Source organism: Haliotis asinina, chromosome 15, assembly GCF_037392515.1.
Source record: "Haliotis asinina isolate JCU_RB_2024 chromosome 15, JCU_Hal_asi_v2, whole genome shotgun sequence".
Lineage (NCBI taxonomy): Eukaryota > Metazoa > Mollusca > Gastropoda > Lepetellida > Haliotidae > Haliotis > Haliotis asinina.
In genome coordinates, this window is record NC_090294.1 from 29,768,166 (window position 1) to 29,782,259 (window position 14,094).

Below are 14,094 nucleotides of genomic sequence, written 5' to 3' on the forward strand. Positions count from 1 at the left end.
CGGAATTGAACAAACCAGACAAATTATCGACATTGTAAACCAATTTGTAGTGAGAAGCATTTGTTCGAGAAGCTCTTTGAATACAGCGCCATCGTGGGTCGCAGTGCGGTTAGACTCTCGTGGTCAGGCCTTGTTGACCATATGAAATGTGTTGATAAGTACGAAAGCTTTGAACGGCAACACCACGGACAGAATATATTCCATACCCTGGCTTCCAGTCCATAATACACATATTGTATCCGATTAAAGATTTACATTCCAAATAGTTGAACAAATTTGGACATTTTATATCTTTTGACAGAAAATGTGTGTTATGCCCACTTTGCACTCAGATAAAATTCTAGAGTAGTTATCTGAGATCTCAGTCAACATGAACAGGAACTGGGGCACTGATAGTAAATACACACATACTTGTCTAAGTCACAACTCGTGACATGAATCACATGGATTCCTGTTACGCACGCACGCACACACACACACACACACACACACACGCGCGCGCGCGCGCATGCACACGTACGTTAATGTTTTGTATTTGGCGAGCCAGAGTGTTGGTTTGTTGTCAGGAGGTTACTACGGTTAACCTTGACTCTCATTCATTAACATTGCATTAAGCTTACGATAGTGTCTTATGATCACCTTAGTGCTATTCCTGTTGACATACAAGCCCACAGTCAATCAACATGGGTTACAACTTGTCACACCCTCAACTGTAAGAGTCGACGATGCATTACAGGTTTTCACATCTTTAATTTAATACGAGAATTCGTAAATGTATGTGCAGAGAAATATATATGAAAACTAAATGATTATTTCTGGGGCTTGAAATACAATGTATTATCCTTCTGGCGCTGGTGTGCAACGGCTTCTGCTTTAATCATCAGGTTGTCGTAGTCCACGATTCCCCAGGAGTCGGTGCCGATGGCCACAAATCCCATATTGGGAGTGGCAGGAATGGAAACGTTGAACAGTTTCTGATTGTTGTAGGTGCCAGATGCATTTTCACCCTGCAATGCAATACGAATGTATAATGCCCGAAGGAACCCGTCTACAGATTCAGCTGGTATTTCAGTGATATACAGATATAATGGCGTAAAACAACCAAGCCAGTCTTACATACGTAATTTTGTGACAGCAGCATCAGAACAGAATAGCGTGACGGGTTAATACATTTCAACGCTCAAGAGCCATGAAAATCCAGGGTAGAATTGATGATCAGTCGCCCATGCTTTTCGTAAGAGACGACTGATGGGAACGGTTGACCAGGCTTGCTGACCTGGTTGATACGTGCCATCGTATCGCAATTTGGTAGATCGATGTTCATGATGTTGGTCACTGGATTGCCTGGAGCAGACTCGATTATTTACAGTCTGCCGCCATATTGCCGGGGGGTTAGACAACAAACAAACCTAGCTACAACGCTCAACCTGTCAGTTTACTGTATTCATCGTCGAAAATGACAATGCAAGGGCGAAAGGAAGCGTTAATAACGAAGCTAGAAGATGACAGCAACCCGACATACCCGCACTGTCAGCACTACGTTGCTCCAGTCACTACTGCTGGAAGGCAGTTCACCTTTTGTTATACCATGCTTGTGCTCTGAAATCGACATGGCGATTATAAGTTCATCACAGTATACAGTGAGTGAGTGAGTTAATATGTAGCGTCGTATCGGCAATATTTCATCCATATCGTGACGAGAATATCGTGTGGAATGGGCAACCACATTGTTTGTTGATATATGTGGAGATGTATCCAGGGTACAGAATTTATAAACCACTGCATCACTGTGGCGCTAGGGGGTCCTTTGCATAGAGCGCAGGTCACAAACTAGGTGATGTAAAGGCTACTAAAGCGACGTTGGTCGCTGAGAGTCCTGGGATGGGTGACCGTGTTTGTCAGCCTCCAGAGAGTTTCTAGGGCTTCTGTTATGACACATAAGGTCTCAGGCAAGTGAGTGTATTAACAAAATTAACAAAAAAACTGATTTGACTATTAACCTTCTAGCGCCTCACAGGGAGCTGGGTTATCCGGGGTAATACTGTCCATTATGTTGCGGCGTGGACTTCATCACCATATTGTTTATTATTATTATTATTATCCACTCACCAAAGTCCGCTGACACAAGGTAAGTACTTGTTTTGGGGAAGATATACAGGAAGATGCCCTCTGCCTTGTCTGAGCTTCCGCCGCCTCTGTCCACCCGTGCAGCCACGAAGTAGCCGCTAGAGCCGTTCACGGCCCCGACTCTTGCGTCTATCTGGACAGTGACATCTGTCCTTGAAGATAAGAAGAACAATTGGTAGTTGCCTCTGTGTTATCATGTGGTACTTTCTATATTTGAACCTTATAATATAGTAGGATGCGCATCTGACCATTTCTATAGGGGAAGTCTGATGACTACAGCTATTCGAAAACACGTCGAAACAGACGAAAATGTACACACGTAAGCGAGGCATTTGTTTACCGTCACTTTCCACATGACAGCTTGTCAGATGTTTTCTAGAACATAGACCCGAGCTGCGGTTCACAAAATATAAAATCAATTACTATCCAGCATCCCTGCTTTAAAATATGTGCATTATACAGTGGCGAGGCTAAACAGTAAACCGGGGCTAAAGACGAACACATCTTATCTTCCCTTACACATACTTGGATGTCGTTTGTCAATGACATTTTGATACATTTCAAATCGAATGATACACACAGCCTATACTATAAGTAAAGAAACAGTTGCTTGACAATATGGCCATAAACGCTTTGCATCTACACTTTGAAATCAATGAATGATTAAATCGATGTAAACACCTCCCGAGGAGGAACACATTTTGTGCTTCGCCCGGTGTAGAGGTGTATCCGCCCACACAGACAGATCAGTCACTATTATCAGAGCAAAAGCCTGTGACTATAACATGAAAACCTTACCAGTTGTAGTTGCCAATGACACTGATAGACCTGTTGGTATTGCCCTCTGCTTTACACCAGTGTACCGGCTGTGACAGGACCATCTGTCTGACCACCTTGTTGTGCGGGGGACCCACGTCAATGATCTCATATGACCCAGTCTGCTGGGCCAGGTTGTAGGGCTCCATGTGTTCAGTGTAACCTGGCCAACACAACATGGAATTACTACGTAATGACTGACTCCGGTTGCTGCACACATCAACCCTCGACAAATACCTCTACTCATATCTGACAGGTCCCAGCATTGTTACCTTCAAAGTCGTCGCTGTAGGTGTTTGGGAAGGGTTGCGAAGCAGGTGGGCGAGGGTACGACCCTTTCTTTCCACCCTTGACTGTCGTCAGCGTGTAGACTTCATCCACTGCCACGTCTAGCTGCACCATCCCATTAACGACCTGCACAACATAAGAAAAAACACTGAGAAAGACACTGGGGTGATACAAAATTCTTCTCCATTACAATAACATCCACAGAATATATGTTAACAACTAGATTCTTACTTCGTTTAGGATGAAATAATGCGGTCCATTAGTTCCACGTCAGAAGACCACAAACGTGTACAGTCAGGCTTCAATCTGAAGGTCAGTCATCAATCAAAGAAGAGTTCTTAACAACCGGAAGTGCTATTTAGCCCAGGGTCATCCACGTTAGTTAAGATGAGAACAAAGTTTATGGTCAGACGCCGCACCTGTAGTGTCTGCTGTCTCTCGAACATCGTGCCTGTGTCATTGATCGCACCATTGAACAACCTGCTGTACCACACCCTCAGAGATGTTATGGAAATCTGCAAGAAATATCGTCAACCTTTAATGTCTGATAAGCAACAATGTGGAAACGTCGAGGTAAGGTAACATAAATCTTTATCAATGGAATATTTTCACACTTTGAAAATTTCATGCAGTGATTCCGACTTTTTATTTCACCGTCGTTGATATCGCCATGAATTTCATCGATGAGTCCGTTTCTTTGAACCAGGACTTTTACAGCCACTTACAAAGCTGCCCTTCAGTTGGAAGGTCACTCGCTGCGTCGAGACGTTGTACGGCTCCAGTGGAGGCCGGACACAGATGGAATGGTCGTGGCTCTAGGAGAACACAGAAGGATAAATGATGAGTGTGTGAATAGGGGCAATGTATTATGGTTTGTTACACCAGGTTGATTCAACCAGTGTTAACCACATTCTGCATATATTAACCCAATTTGCAAGGTAAGAACACATGAACATAAATTAACGTATGTCCACTCTAGAGATCAGGTTCTTCAGAGGGGTATAGAAGTTGACATAATATTACGTTTGTCAACTTCTTTAACGGATACACAACGTTTCTTGGCTGTTCTTTGCACGCGAATGACGCTACAGAAACGTGTCTACAATAAAAACGAAAAAAAGTTGACATCCATAATATATTTTCTTATACGCTCTAAAGATGTTTTGAAGCGGCAGAATTGCATTCTACATGTAACCATTTAGATCACATTGTACAGCACATGTGCTGAACACTTTTGGCAACAATTTCAAGATTTACAAGATTCTGCCTCGGAGTAAAATAATGGCCATATTGTGGCCACAAAAACTTAAATTCATTGGCAGGCACAGTGTTGTCAGATTGGAGATGAAACGTATCATAGGAGACATTCTGAATCGTCATTCCTAAGTAAGTGACAGAACCATGATGCTTTTGATAGAATACCTGTTGAAATAGTTACAAACATATTGGAAACGCTAAGATTTCAAAAATAAAGTTGGTACCTTTACCTTGAGTTATCTACATTGTAATATAGCTGATCTCTTACCAGGGTTTCGATGATAATAGTGAGATTTTTGCCATTAGGGCTGATCAGAGCAACGTAACTCCCTCCTCCGGTGAAATTTCCAACTCCGGCGCCGTGACGGAGATAGGTCCATCCAATCTCCGTGAACTGCGTCGTGTGGGCTGAACCGAAGGTAAATAATAAGTGAAAGAGCTGCACCTTGCTCTTAGCAACATGTCTGGCAATAAAGCTAATGGACACATATATTTGGACACATTGTCCGGGGATCGAACCCGGACATTTCCAATCACGGTATAATCTGACAGACCATAGATGAGGAAACATTTTAAATTGAAAATTCTTTCAAATATATCTATTACACATAATCAATGGGGTACTCAGGGACATATCTAACAATTATGCCCTGTTTTACATTGAATGGATTGGACTGTTCACACACGCATTATTCTGGGATATTATCTAATGATATATGTATAGGTACACCATATTGTAAGAGCACCTTTGGTAGCTTGATAAAACAGTCGTGGTCACAGACAAAATTACTTGGGACTACTCCTATGTTAATACTGACCAGTTATCCAGATTGGGCTCTCGACGGCGTAGTTCCCACTCCACGGTTCTACCGCCGTCATCAACCCCGTCCTGAACCAGGGCAAGGGGTTGTAGTAGCTGGCGATAGCGTTCCAAGATATTGTTCTGAAACATTATTGCGAAAAGTGAGCACATGCGACTAACGCTCCCAACAAAGACGATGTGGACAATTCTGTAAAGCTTTATTTCGATTTGCTATTCACTTTTTCTTCGTTCTTCATGACCATCTTTCATTAATAATTAGCTATGCATCCGTTACCATAGCTGTGTATATCCTATGCTTGAAAATAGGTAGAATTAAACTATGTACACGTACAACGACTCTCTTAAAAGATAGATTCAAATAGAGATCTCTAATTTCAAATATTTGTCAACTTACGCTGTCATGTTTCCATTGACATAGTTCATGTTGAGAATCTGGAAAATTTAATATCGATAGGTAGTTTGAACATAATGAGACCTGGAAAGAAGCATTTAATATTATCACAGATTGTGGTTTCTCGCTTCTTCTCGGAATATTGAAAAATATGGTTTTTACTTAACTGTCACAGTCTTAATCATATTACTTTCCCTGTATCAATGGAAAATAACATGTTAACCTAATCGACGACATACTCTCCACTGCAATACCTACCCTCCCCCAGCAACCACCCCCGACGTTGTCGTTGAATGTGCTGTAGTCTTCTGAGGCCCACAGCTGCTTGCCGGTCTTCATGGCGGAAGTGTCAGAGAACGTACCAGGGTAGTGACACCTAGCGGGAATCAGAAAAACTATTGAAATATTTAAAATACTAAACATGACATTGTTTGTGTAAAGTAGAACGTAATTAAACTTAAAATATCCTTTTTTTGACACTGAAAGACATTGTGTCTAAATTGTGCCACGACTGTCACTATTGATAATGCATGATGTGATATGTTAATCTGCAGTAAGTCTTCATAGTAACGTATAACAGAACCAAGAAATTGTGAAAATGCATGAACATCCTTTGGTCATGGTATGCAAGGTATTGTTGTCACAGGTGTAACAGTACCCGATATTTTCGACGGCAGCCCCGAGTTCCTCATCCTGAAGGATATCATCAGCAATCTCCCACTTCTTGTCAGCACCGACGATCTTCACGTTGCTGAAGCCGGTCTTGTCAAGGACCCTCCGTAGTAGCTGGATAGACAAACATAGGAATATATGTTTATAGTTTGAATAAAAACAAATTCAGACGTTGGTCCAATTTTTGAAATCAGTCATGTGCTCACCTTGATGTACGGGATACTGTACATCCGTTCATTCCAAATCTAGAACAGAGGAAAGATGAAATTAAAATTTAAAAACAAAACCCCAAACATATGTCATTTCACATGAAATATTATAATTTCATAGTAGGTTTTCTTCTTTGTTTTCATTTGTACAGCCTAAAGATGTTTATTAGGAGATATGATCTACTATTATGTTCTGTATTTTGCCCGTAGAATATAACAATATTATAAGGGTAATGCTATTTTTGAGGGCATTATCATTTGCAGAAGCCCGAAGTCTTTCATTATCTGCCCGACGAAGGAGCAGAATATTGCATGTATTTTAGCAATAAAATACCGTTAAATGACATACCTAATAATGAAGAAAGAATAAAATCCAACTATGGATTACGAGAAGAAACAAATGAACAAACGAACCCCAACATAGTCTATGGTGAGGTTATAGACAGTTTTAGCTCCTCTGATCCAGTTGAGCACATAGTTAACAGGTCTCTCTGGGTCGGTCCAGGGGTTGTCACGGGTGGGACCCCCTACCCAGCCAGGATACGCCCACGGTAGACCGTACAGCTTTATGTTGGGATTTCTCTGAAAATAACAACACATTGTGATCCTAAATCCACACATAGATCTGGCTACTTTCCATACTGGTCGTAGGTCAAAGCTGAGACATGAGAGTCAAATACTTGAGTACGTACGGTGTTAGGGGATTGGGTAATGTGTATCTGCCATGGTGTAACTAAATTATGGAATGCCACCTGTGAAGGACGATTAAAGACACAAGGGTCAGCGAGTGAGTTTAGTTTTACGCCGTACTCAGCAATATTCCAGCTATATGGCGGAGGTCTGTAAATAATCGAGTCTGGACCAGATAATCCAGTGATCAACAACATGAGCATCGATCTGCGCAATTGGAACCGATGACATATGTCAACCAAGTCAGCGAGCCTGACCACCCCATCCCATTAGTCGGCTCTCACGACAAGCACAGCCGCCTTTTATGGCAAGCAAAGACACATGGGGGTCGATGGTAATATCAATTCGGGTACAGTGGTGTACAATACAAGTACAAATATACAGTGGCTTTGACGGGTATAAGTTTGAAGTCGAATATTTGCAGTCATGATGTATAAAGAGAAGAATAGAACCTTCTTAGCTTCCAACATGAGCCACCATTCATATCCTCTCTGGTAGTTCTCCTCCCAGCTGTTGTGCATGTGGGACGCCTCGGATCCATCTGTTGAGATATATCATTATAGATATTGTTAATGGCATGATATTAACAGATTCTCACAGAATGTCTCGCTTCATGGTGCACAGCATGTCGACGTGTCTTGTACATATGCACTGAACATATCATATAAATGAATTTAGACGGATCATCAGTGTGAAGGATCCTACCTGTGCTACAAGCATCGCCTCCGATCTCAACCTTCAGTATCTGCAGTGATGCTCCAAAGTTGGGCTGTAAAGAGGGGTTCACTTGATAAGTGTCTGAGTAACTCACTTGATAACCTTTGGTCAGAGGGGTGATGATGATCTTTATGGAGACGCATGCGTGTGTATCAAGAACAAAAAGTTAAGCGCCAGCCTATTTCATAACTAAGATGTGAAGCTGTGGAAATGTTAGGCTGAACTAATTGGGAAGACCAATCCATATTTAGAGAAGGTTCATCTGCAAACTGTTTTAGGGATGTCATAATCATTTGTATTTACAATTAAAGGAAATATTGTTACAGATATGATGACACTGTTTTTTTATGTCAAAATAGCTATTCCTGTTGGGCTTACACAAGACTATTAATTTGAAATTTCACTAGTTAAAAGTGACAATCACCGGACCATATAACAGTCCCTTCTAATTTTCACTTTTTAAACTAAGGTACTTGAGGAAAACAAAATGCATGTTTTACAAAGGCGCATGTATCCTGTTGAAAGTAAAAGATGATTTCCATTATGGTTTTGTTTTTAAACTAAAAGTACTGAACCAAATTATGATCGTTTTTTCGGAAAGAATTCCCAAGTCCCAACCTATATTTTTGCAAAATAAACTGGGAGGAGCTTAACTTTTTATTCACGGTATATAATACGAATACCTTCCCAACCCTAAACGCTTATGTACAAAATAAGTGATCAATGTACAAAATCATTGTCAGTGATCCCCCCACTTCCCATAATTTTAACCAGAATGTTTTAATGATTTTAAGTACAGATTGCTGACACCCTATCACCCGCCGACGCCGTCCATGGCGCCTTAAAGTGTGTATGTATGACTGACGATAAACAATGAATAATGAAATATTGCTTTATATGTCAAAATAAACTATGTAAGTTACAATAACTGTCGAGGCAATGTGGTCACCTTAAAAAGGAAGTCCAAGACTTGATCCCTGTAAGGTTGTGGGTAGTTCACCAGCAGCTTGGATGTAGCCTGTGAAGCCGTCAAACAAAGCATCTGTCATGCCACTTTGGTGAGTTATATGTACGTTCATGCGATATAAAGTCCCACCTTATCGTTTAACAATACTGTACTGATGCATGACTGATAACGCTCTGTACAAAAAGATACAAGATTTGACTTGAGGTGTATACACGTGTACCTTAGATGCTTGTCAGTCACTTATACAGACACGTATTATACACTGGTGTAGACCATGGAAGTGTTTCCAAACAGTGATCTCACTCGATACACAAAACTCTATAGCTAAAAATAGACACAATCACGCGGATACTTACCATGTTAAAGTAGCCTGGCCGAATTTCCGTTTTCGCTTTGATGACTTCAAAAAAACTCCGCGTAACGCTGCATATGCTCGAGAGTTATTATTGATTGTAAAGTTATTTCTAGGCTGGAAAACGTCTATTTGAAATAATAAGATAAAAGTATATTTTTCCCATTCGAACACATGAAATAGGCTTATTCGTCATGTGGTTAAGTTGCCGACGTTTAAATTACTTCCGATGGCACTGAGATGAACTCACAGACATTCACTTTTGTATCCACTGTCTGAAACTTAAAGAAAACCCTCCTGGAAACCGAGAATCCACACCAGCTTGCTCAGTTTGACGGTTAAATCACACACCTCCTTCTTAAACAGCTGAACAACTTACCCCTCCACCGCTGATACCGCCGATTCCATCAAATTTCCGTCCAAATCCGTCACTGTCATCGATGGGATAGACTGCTGCAGCATGTGCTGTCGCTAATAATGCACAAACGCCCACACACGCGACGAAAATACGACCACCGTTCATTGTTGTCAGTTATCGTCTACTGTGTCGTCTGCTCTCGCGATGCATATTATAAACTACGGGTTTCCAGGTCAAGGCCGGAAGTTTGCCGGAATTAGCGCGTGAACTAATTAGACTTGTTTCATAGTCCACGTGCAGATGATTCACGCTCGCACCCAAAATGTTACCATTGTGAGGTTTACTGTATCCTTACATGAATGGGCAGCAAGGAAATTCCTTTTTAAAACGGATGTATTTTTGTAAACGCTTATGATTGCAGGAGAATAATCAATCTTTGATCCGTTGAAATAAGTTTCACTGGGTGTACAAGGTAAACTCGTGGAGAAAGTTACATGAATTGTTTGACACCAGGTGTTTGCAATATGGCTTTGATATGTGAGTGAGTGAGTCTAGTTTAACACCGCAAACAACAATACGCCATCTACATTTCGGTGGTCTGTAAATAATCGAGTCTGGATGAGACAATCCAGTGATCAACAGCATTAGCATCATTAGCTTTGTCTCTCGGCAATTGAGACACGGTGATGTGTGTCAGCCAAGTCAACTGACCATCCAATCCCGTTGGTCGCCTCAAGCACCAGTTACTGAAGAATAATTCTAACCCGGCTCTTCATGCGTCAAACCCGTGAAGGTACAGGGTAGAGTAGTCCTTCAGCAACCCATGCTTGCTATAAAAAGCGATTCAGCTTGTCGTGAGAGGTGACTAACGGGATCGGGTGGTCAGGATCGCTGACTTGGCTGGCAAATGTCATCAGTTCTCTATTGCGCAGATCGATGTTCATGCTGTTGATCGCTGGATTGTTTGGTCTCGATTTTTTACAGACCGCCACCATATAGCTGGAATATTGCCGGGTGCGGTGTAAAACCCAACTCAGTCACTCACTCTTCACCGGTCACAACTTGGATGATGAATATCATTATTGATTTAACAACAGAAAGAGTGTCACTCTCTGTTTATATGATATATTTAATTCCACACCTGGTGTCATCGCTAATTTTCAGGGCTACTTTTTCTTTCACATCCTCTGCTTATTATCTGGGGCTGCAAATCTTAATATATTGATAGGCCAAGCATAATGTAACTAGGAGACGTACTGTCCGACATCTACTCAGAATAGTATATAAACAAGTGAACTGGGGCTTACAGGGAGTAGAGCTTTCACATGAAAACATTATTTTCACTAATGTCATCTATATATCTTGTGCTCATGATACAATATTTTGTACTGTGCACTGGTTGCCCAGTCCTTAACCCAGCGCTACTATCTGTGCCAACTGTGGGTCGAATCCCGATTCGCCACGATTATGATTCTGGGTTTACATGCCCATGTGTTTTGTCAGAGTCGCATTACTTCGGGCTCTCCTCCCGCAAGACGCACACTCGCCGTGATAGAACTGGAAAGTTGGCTCCACAGCCAACTCATAGTTCACAATTTGTAAGTTTTAGTATTTAGGATTATTTGTAGTTCAAGTATTGCTTGTGTAAATGCCTCATGCTCACGGATACGAAGAAAAGTTAGGTTCAGAGGGACTTTAGATGAATATTTGCAGTGAATGGAAATGTAAAATACATAGAGAGCGAGTCGGGAATGTCAATCTAAAACACCATGGGAGCAGAATACATTGTCTTAAGTATGCTATTAGAATCCATTTGGTGTAAATATAAAAATCACATGAGCAGACCACTAAACATCAGTGATGACACCAGGTGTTCAGGGGAAAGGGTAACCAGTAACACCCGTGATCAACAAAACTAGTCAAGAAAAGCTGTAAACATGACATTTACCAACAACCAGTACAAGCGATAATACATTTACAAATTTACAGTTCAAAATAACGACGCCTGGATAAATGAATTTCCCTCCCTCAAATAAAAAAAAGATATTTAATATATCTTTCAATATATTGTATGAAGTGTATTGTACGGAAACCCAGCGACGAAGATTATGTTATCAGTATGTGAAGATCGTGCCAAGGTCGGTTGTTATCATTAATCTATGATTTGTGTTAAGTTTGTGTTATGTGTGTCACCGGCGTATACGGATAGATATGCACATTCCTCATGTATCATATTTTCATGTTTGTGACACCCTCTTGACAAATGAAACAAACCTGCGTACGCGTGTTATGTAGTCAAATCCAAACACCAATCACAGGTTCTGTTTACTCGGTACTCTTGAAGATCCGTGTTGGAATTGATCTTCAGTAAACTGTGATTGTCCAAAGAGGCTACTAGTGGGATCGGGTAGTCAGACTAGTTGACTTGTCATCGTATCCCAAATGCGTAGAGCGATGCCCATGTTGTTGATCACTGGATCTGCTGGGTTCTCAAAATGGTCTGACATTCTCTTGATATACGTCACAAACGTAAGATGTACGTACGTACGTGTGTGTATGTGTGTGTGTGTGTGTGTGTGTGTGTGTGTGCGTGTGCGTGTGCATGTGCGTGTGCTCATATGACTGACTGCATTAACGCTTTGAGCATTCATAAGTCCGTAAAAACAGTCATTTTATCACAGGCAAAGTGTAGCGCAAAATGGGTTGCGCAGCAGAACGAAACTGACCAGCGTTCTTCGCCTCCATTACCCCTGCCAGCTTCCGGTTCAGCGGAATGAAGGAACAGGTTAGGTAACTCTGAAAACACTTGTCGAGTCGCATGTCCTCCGCAAAGTTCGCAGATGACAGTCGTCGTGCATATTAACCATGAATGAGGAGCAAAGGAACTGCATTGCTGTTGCTGAGGCAGGCCACAATCTCCTTATAACAGGACAATGCGGGACAGGAAAGACATTTACTTTGAGGTATGGATGTTTAGTTTTTAAATTTCAAGTCATCAAGTGGATTTGTCGTGAGGTGTCACGGTTTTCGTTTACAGTGAAAACGATCTTTTGCTTTGTAATAGAACTATTTTGTATTGATAAGAATTGATCAAGAAATGAAAAGAATAGCTTTTCGTCAAATCGGTACTTAGATCACATGGAACACTTTTTCTTAACAAGAAAAGAAATAAGTTTAATTTTACTTCATATTACGTACCAGCTGACGGCATCTGTCCCAGCGTATGGCCACATTTTACTGTGTTTGTATTTCCCTAAAAAATAACTACTTGCGCAATTACCTCCCTTGCATTCATCCACTCGCTACGTCAGGAGTGAGCCTTTTTAGAATAACTGTTACTAAAATTCTAACAATAACCACAACATATCAGATAAATAATCTGGAACAGTTTAATGAGAAATTTGGGCAATATGACGTGTCCTCTTAATTTCTGCTTATTCTTGTTCCTTCATTCCGCTGAACCGGAAGCTGGCAGGGGTAATGGAGGCGAAGAACGCTCTGTGAGAGCACCAGCGGCGCTTAAAACGTTGATTAAAATATATTTCACGTGAGTAATTGTTAAGTATGAGGTTGGAAATCTGAGAGCACAACCCTGTGAGTAAATGTGTGTCTATATTTGATGGTGGCGATATTTTGTTTGACATGAAAAACATTTTTCGGACCGAAGCGAGGGAAGTTTGTTGCCAACCTTTGCTTGCTTCGCTCGCATTTACGAAGACTGGTCAGTTTCGTTCTGCTGCGCAACCCATTTTGCGCTACACTTTGCCTGTGATTTTATATATAGCTATTATTTAGTGTGCGATGCTGACTTACATTATACTTGTATTCTTCATGCAGAGTAGTACCAAGTTAGTTGAATATGATTGGTGGTTGTTATCGGTGACTTGTGACAGTTATCCTTGACATGTTCGATACACGACAAGTCTAGTTTCGGCTCCGGCCATAGTGAAGTGGCCATGTATGTATTTTTGACCTGTCATCGTGAAACTCGAAACGATGTCCACGTCGATGAGCAAACGGCACCGGAATGATACCATGCGTGACTACAATATGTTGGCGCACTAGTTCTGCCCTCACACGTCAGTTAATTCATGTTGATTGTTTTGTAACTAACACAGCGACTGAAGTGTTTGTACCACAGACTGCCGGTTTGTCATGGGGACCCGCCTTTGCGGGAGTAACGGGTACGAGAGGCAGGGCAGAATGTGCTAACCTTCTCTGCAAACACACTTTGAATGAAGATGGGTGTATTCTTGATATCTAGTTCTCCTTATTGGTGAATGTCACACAACTACATCCTCATCACCATACTCCGGGATGGGGTGGTCGGGCTTACTGACTTGGTTGGCACATGTCATCGGTTCCCAATTGCGCGGTTCGATGCTCATGTTGTTGATCACTGTATTGTCTGGTCCAGACTAGAATAT

At 41.4% G+C, this 14,094-nt stretch overlaps 1 protein-coding gene across 1 annotated transcript; it reads right to left on the reverse strand.

Moving 5' to 3' along the window:
* Positions 1–730: 730 nt before the first annotated feature.
* On the reverse strand, positions 731–9,873 carry LOC137265283 (galactocerebrosidase-like). Its single transcript, XM_067800641.1, has 18 exons — positions 9,689–9,873; positions 8,940–9,008; positions 7,979–8,042; positions 7,726–7,814; positions 6,998–7,165; positions 6,581–6,619; positions 6,361–6,488; positions 5,961–6,078; positions 5,706–5,743; positions 5,307–5,431; positions 4,757–4,896; positions 3,957–4,046; positions 3,651–3,746; positions 3,216–3,357; positions 2,926–3,106; positions 2,110–2,279; positions 1,523–1,599; positions 731–1,007 (listed from the first exon to the last, which is right to left on the reverse strand). Exons 1-18 carry the CDS (start codon positions 9,830–9,832, stop codon positions 810–812), a joined length of 2,076 nt encoding a protein of 691 aa, XP_067656742.1. The 5' UTR covers positions 9,833–9,873; the 3' UTR covers positions 731–809.
* Positions 9,874–14,094: the final 4,221 nt, after the last annotated feature.

Excerpts from the sequence above, each read along its gene's own strand:
- LOC137265283 (XM_067800641.1), bottom strand. The coding sequence starts at position 9,832 with ATGAACGGTGGTCGTATTTTCGTCGCGTGTGTGGGCGTTTGTGCATTA. Across the intron at positions 5,432-5,705 it reads GTCAATGGAAACATGACAGC|AACAATATCTTGGAACGCTA; the intron begins GTAAGTTGACAA and ends ATAATGTTTCAG. Across the intron at positions 2,280-2,925 it reads GTCATTGGCAACTACAACTG|GACAGATGTCACTGTCCAGA; the intron begins GTAAGGTTTTCA and ends CTTATCTTCAAG.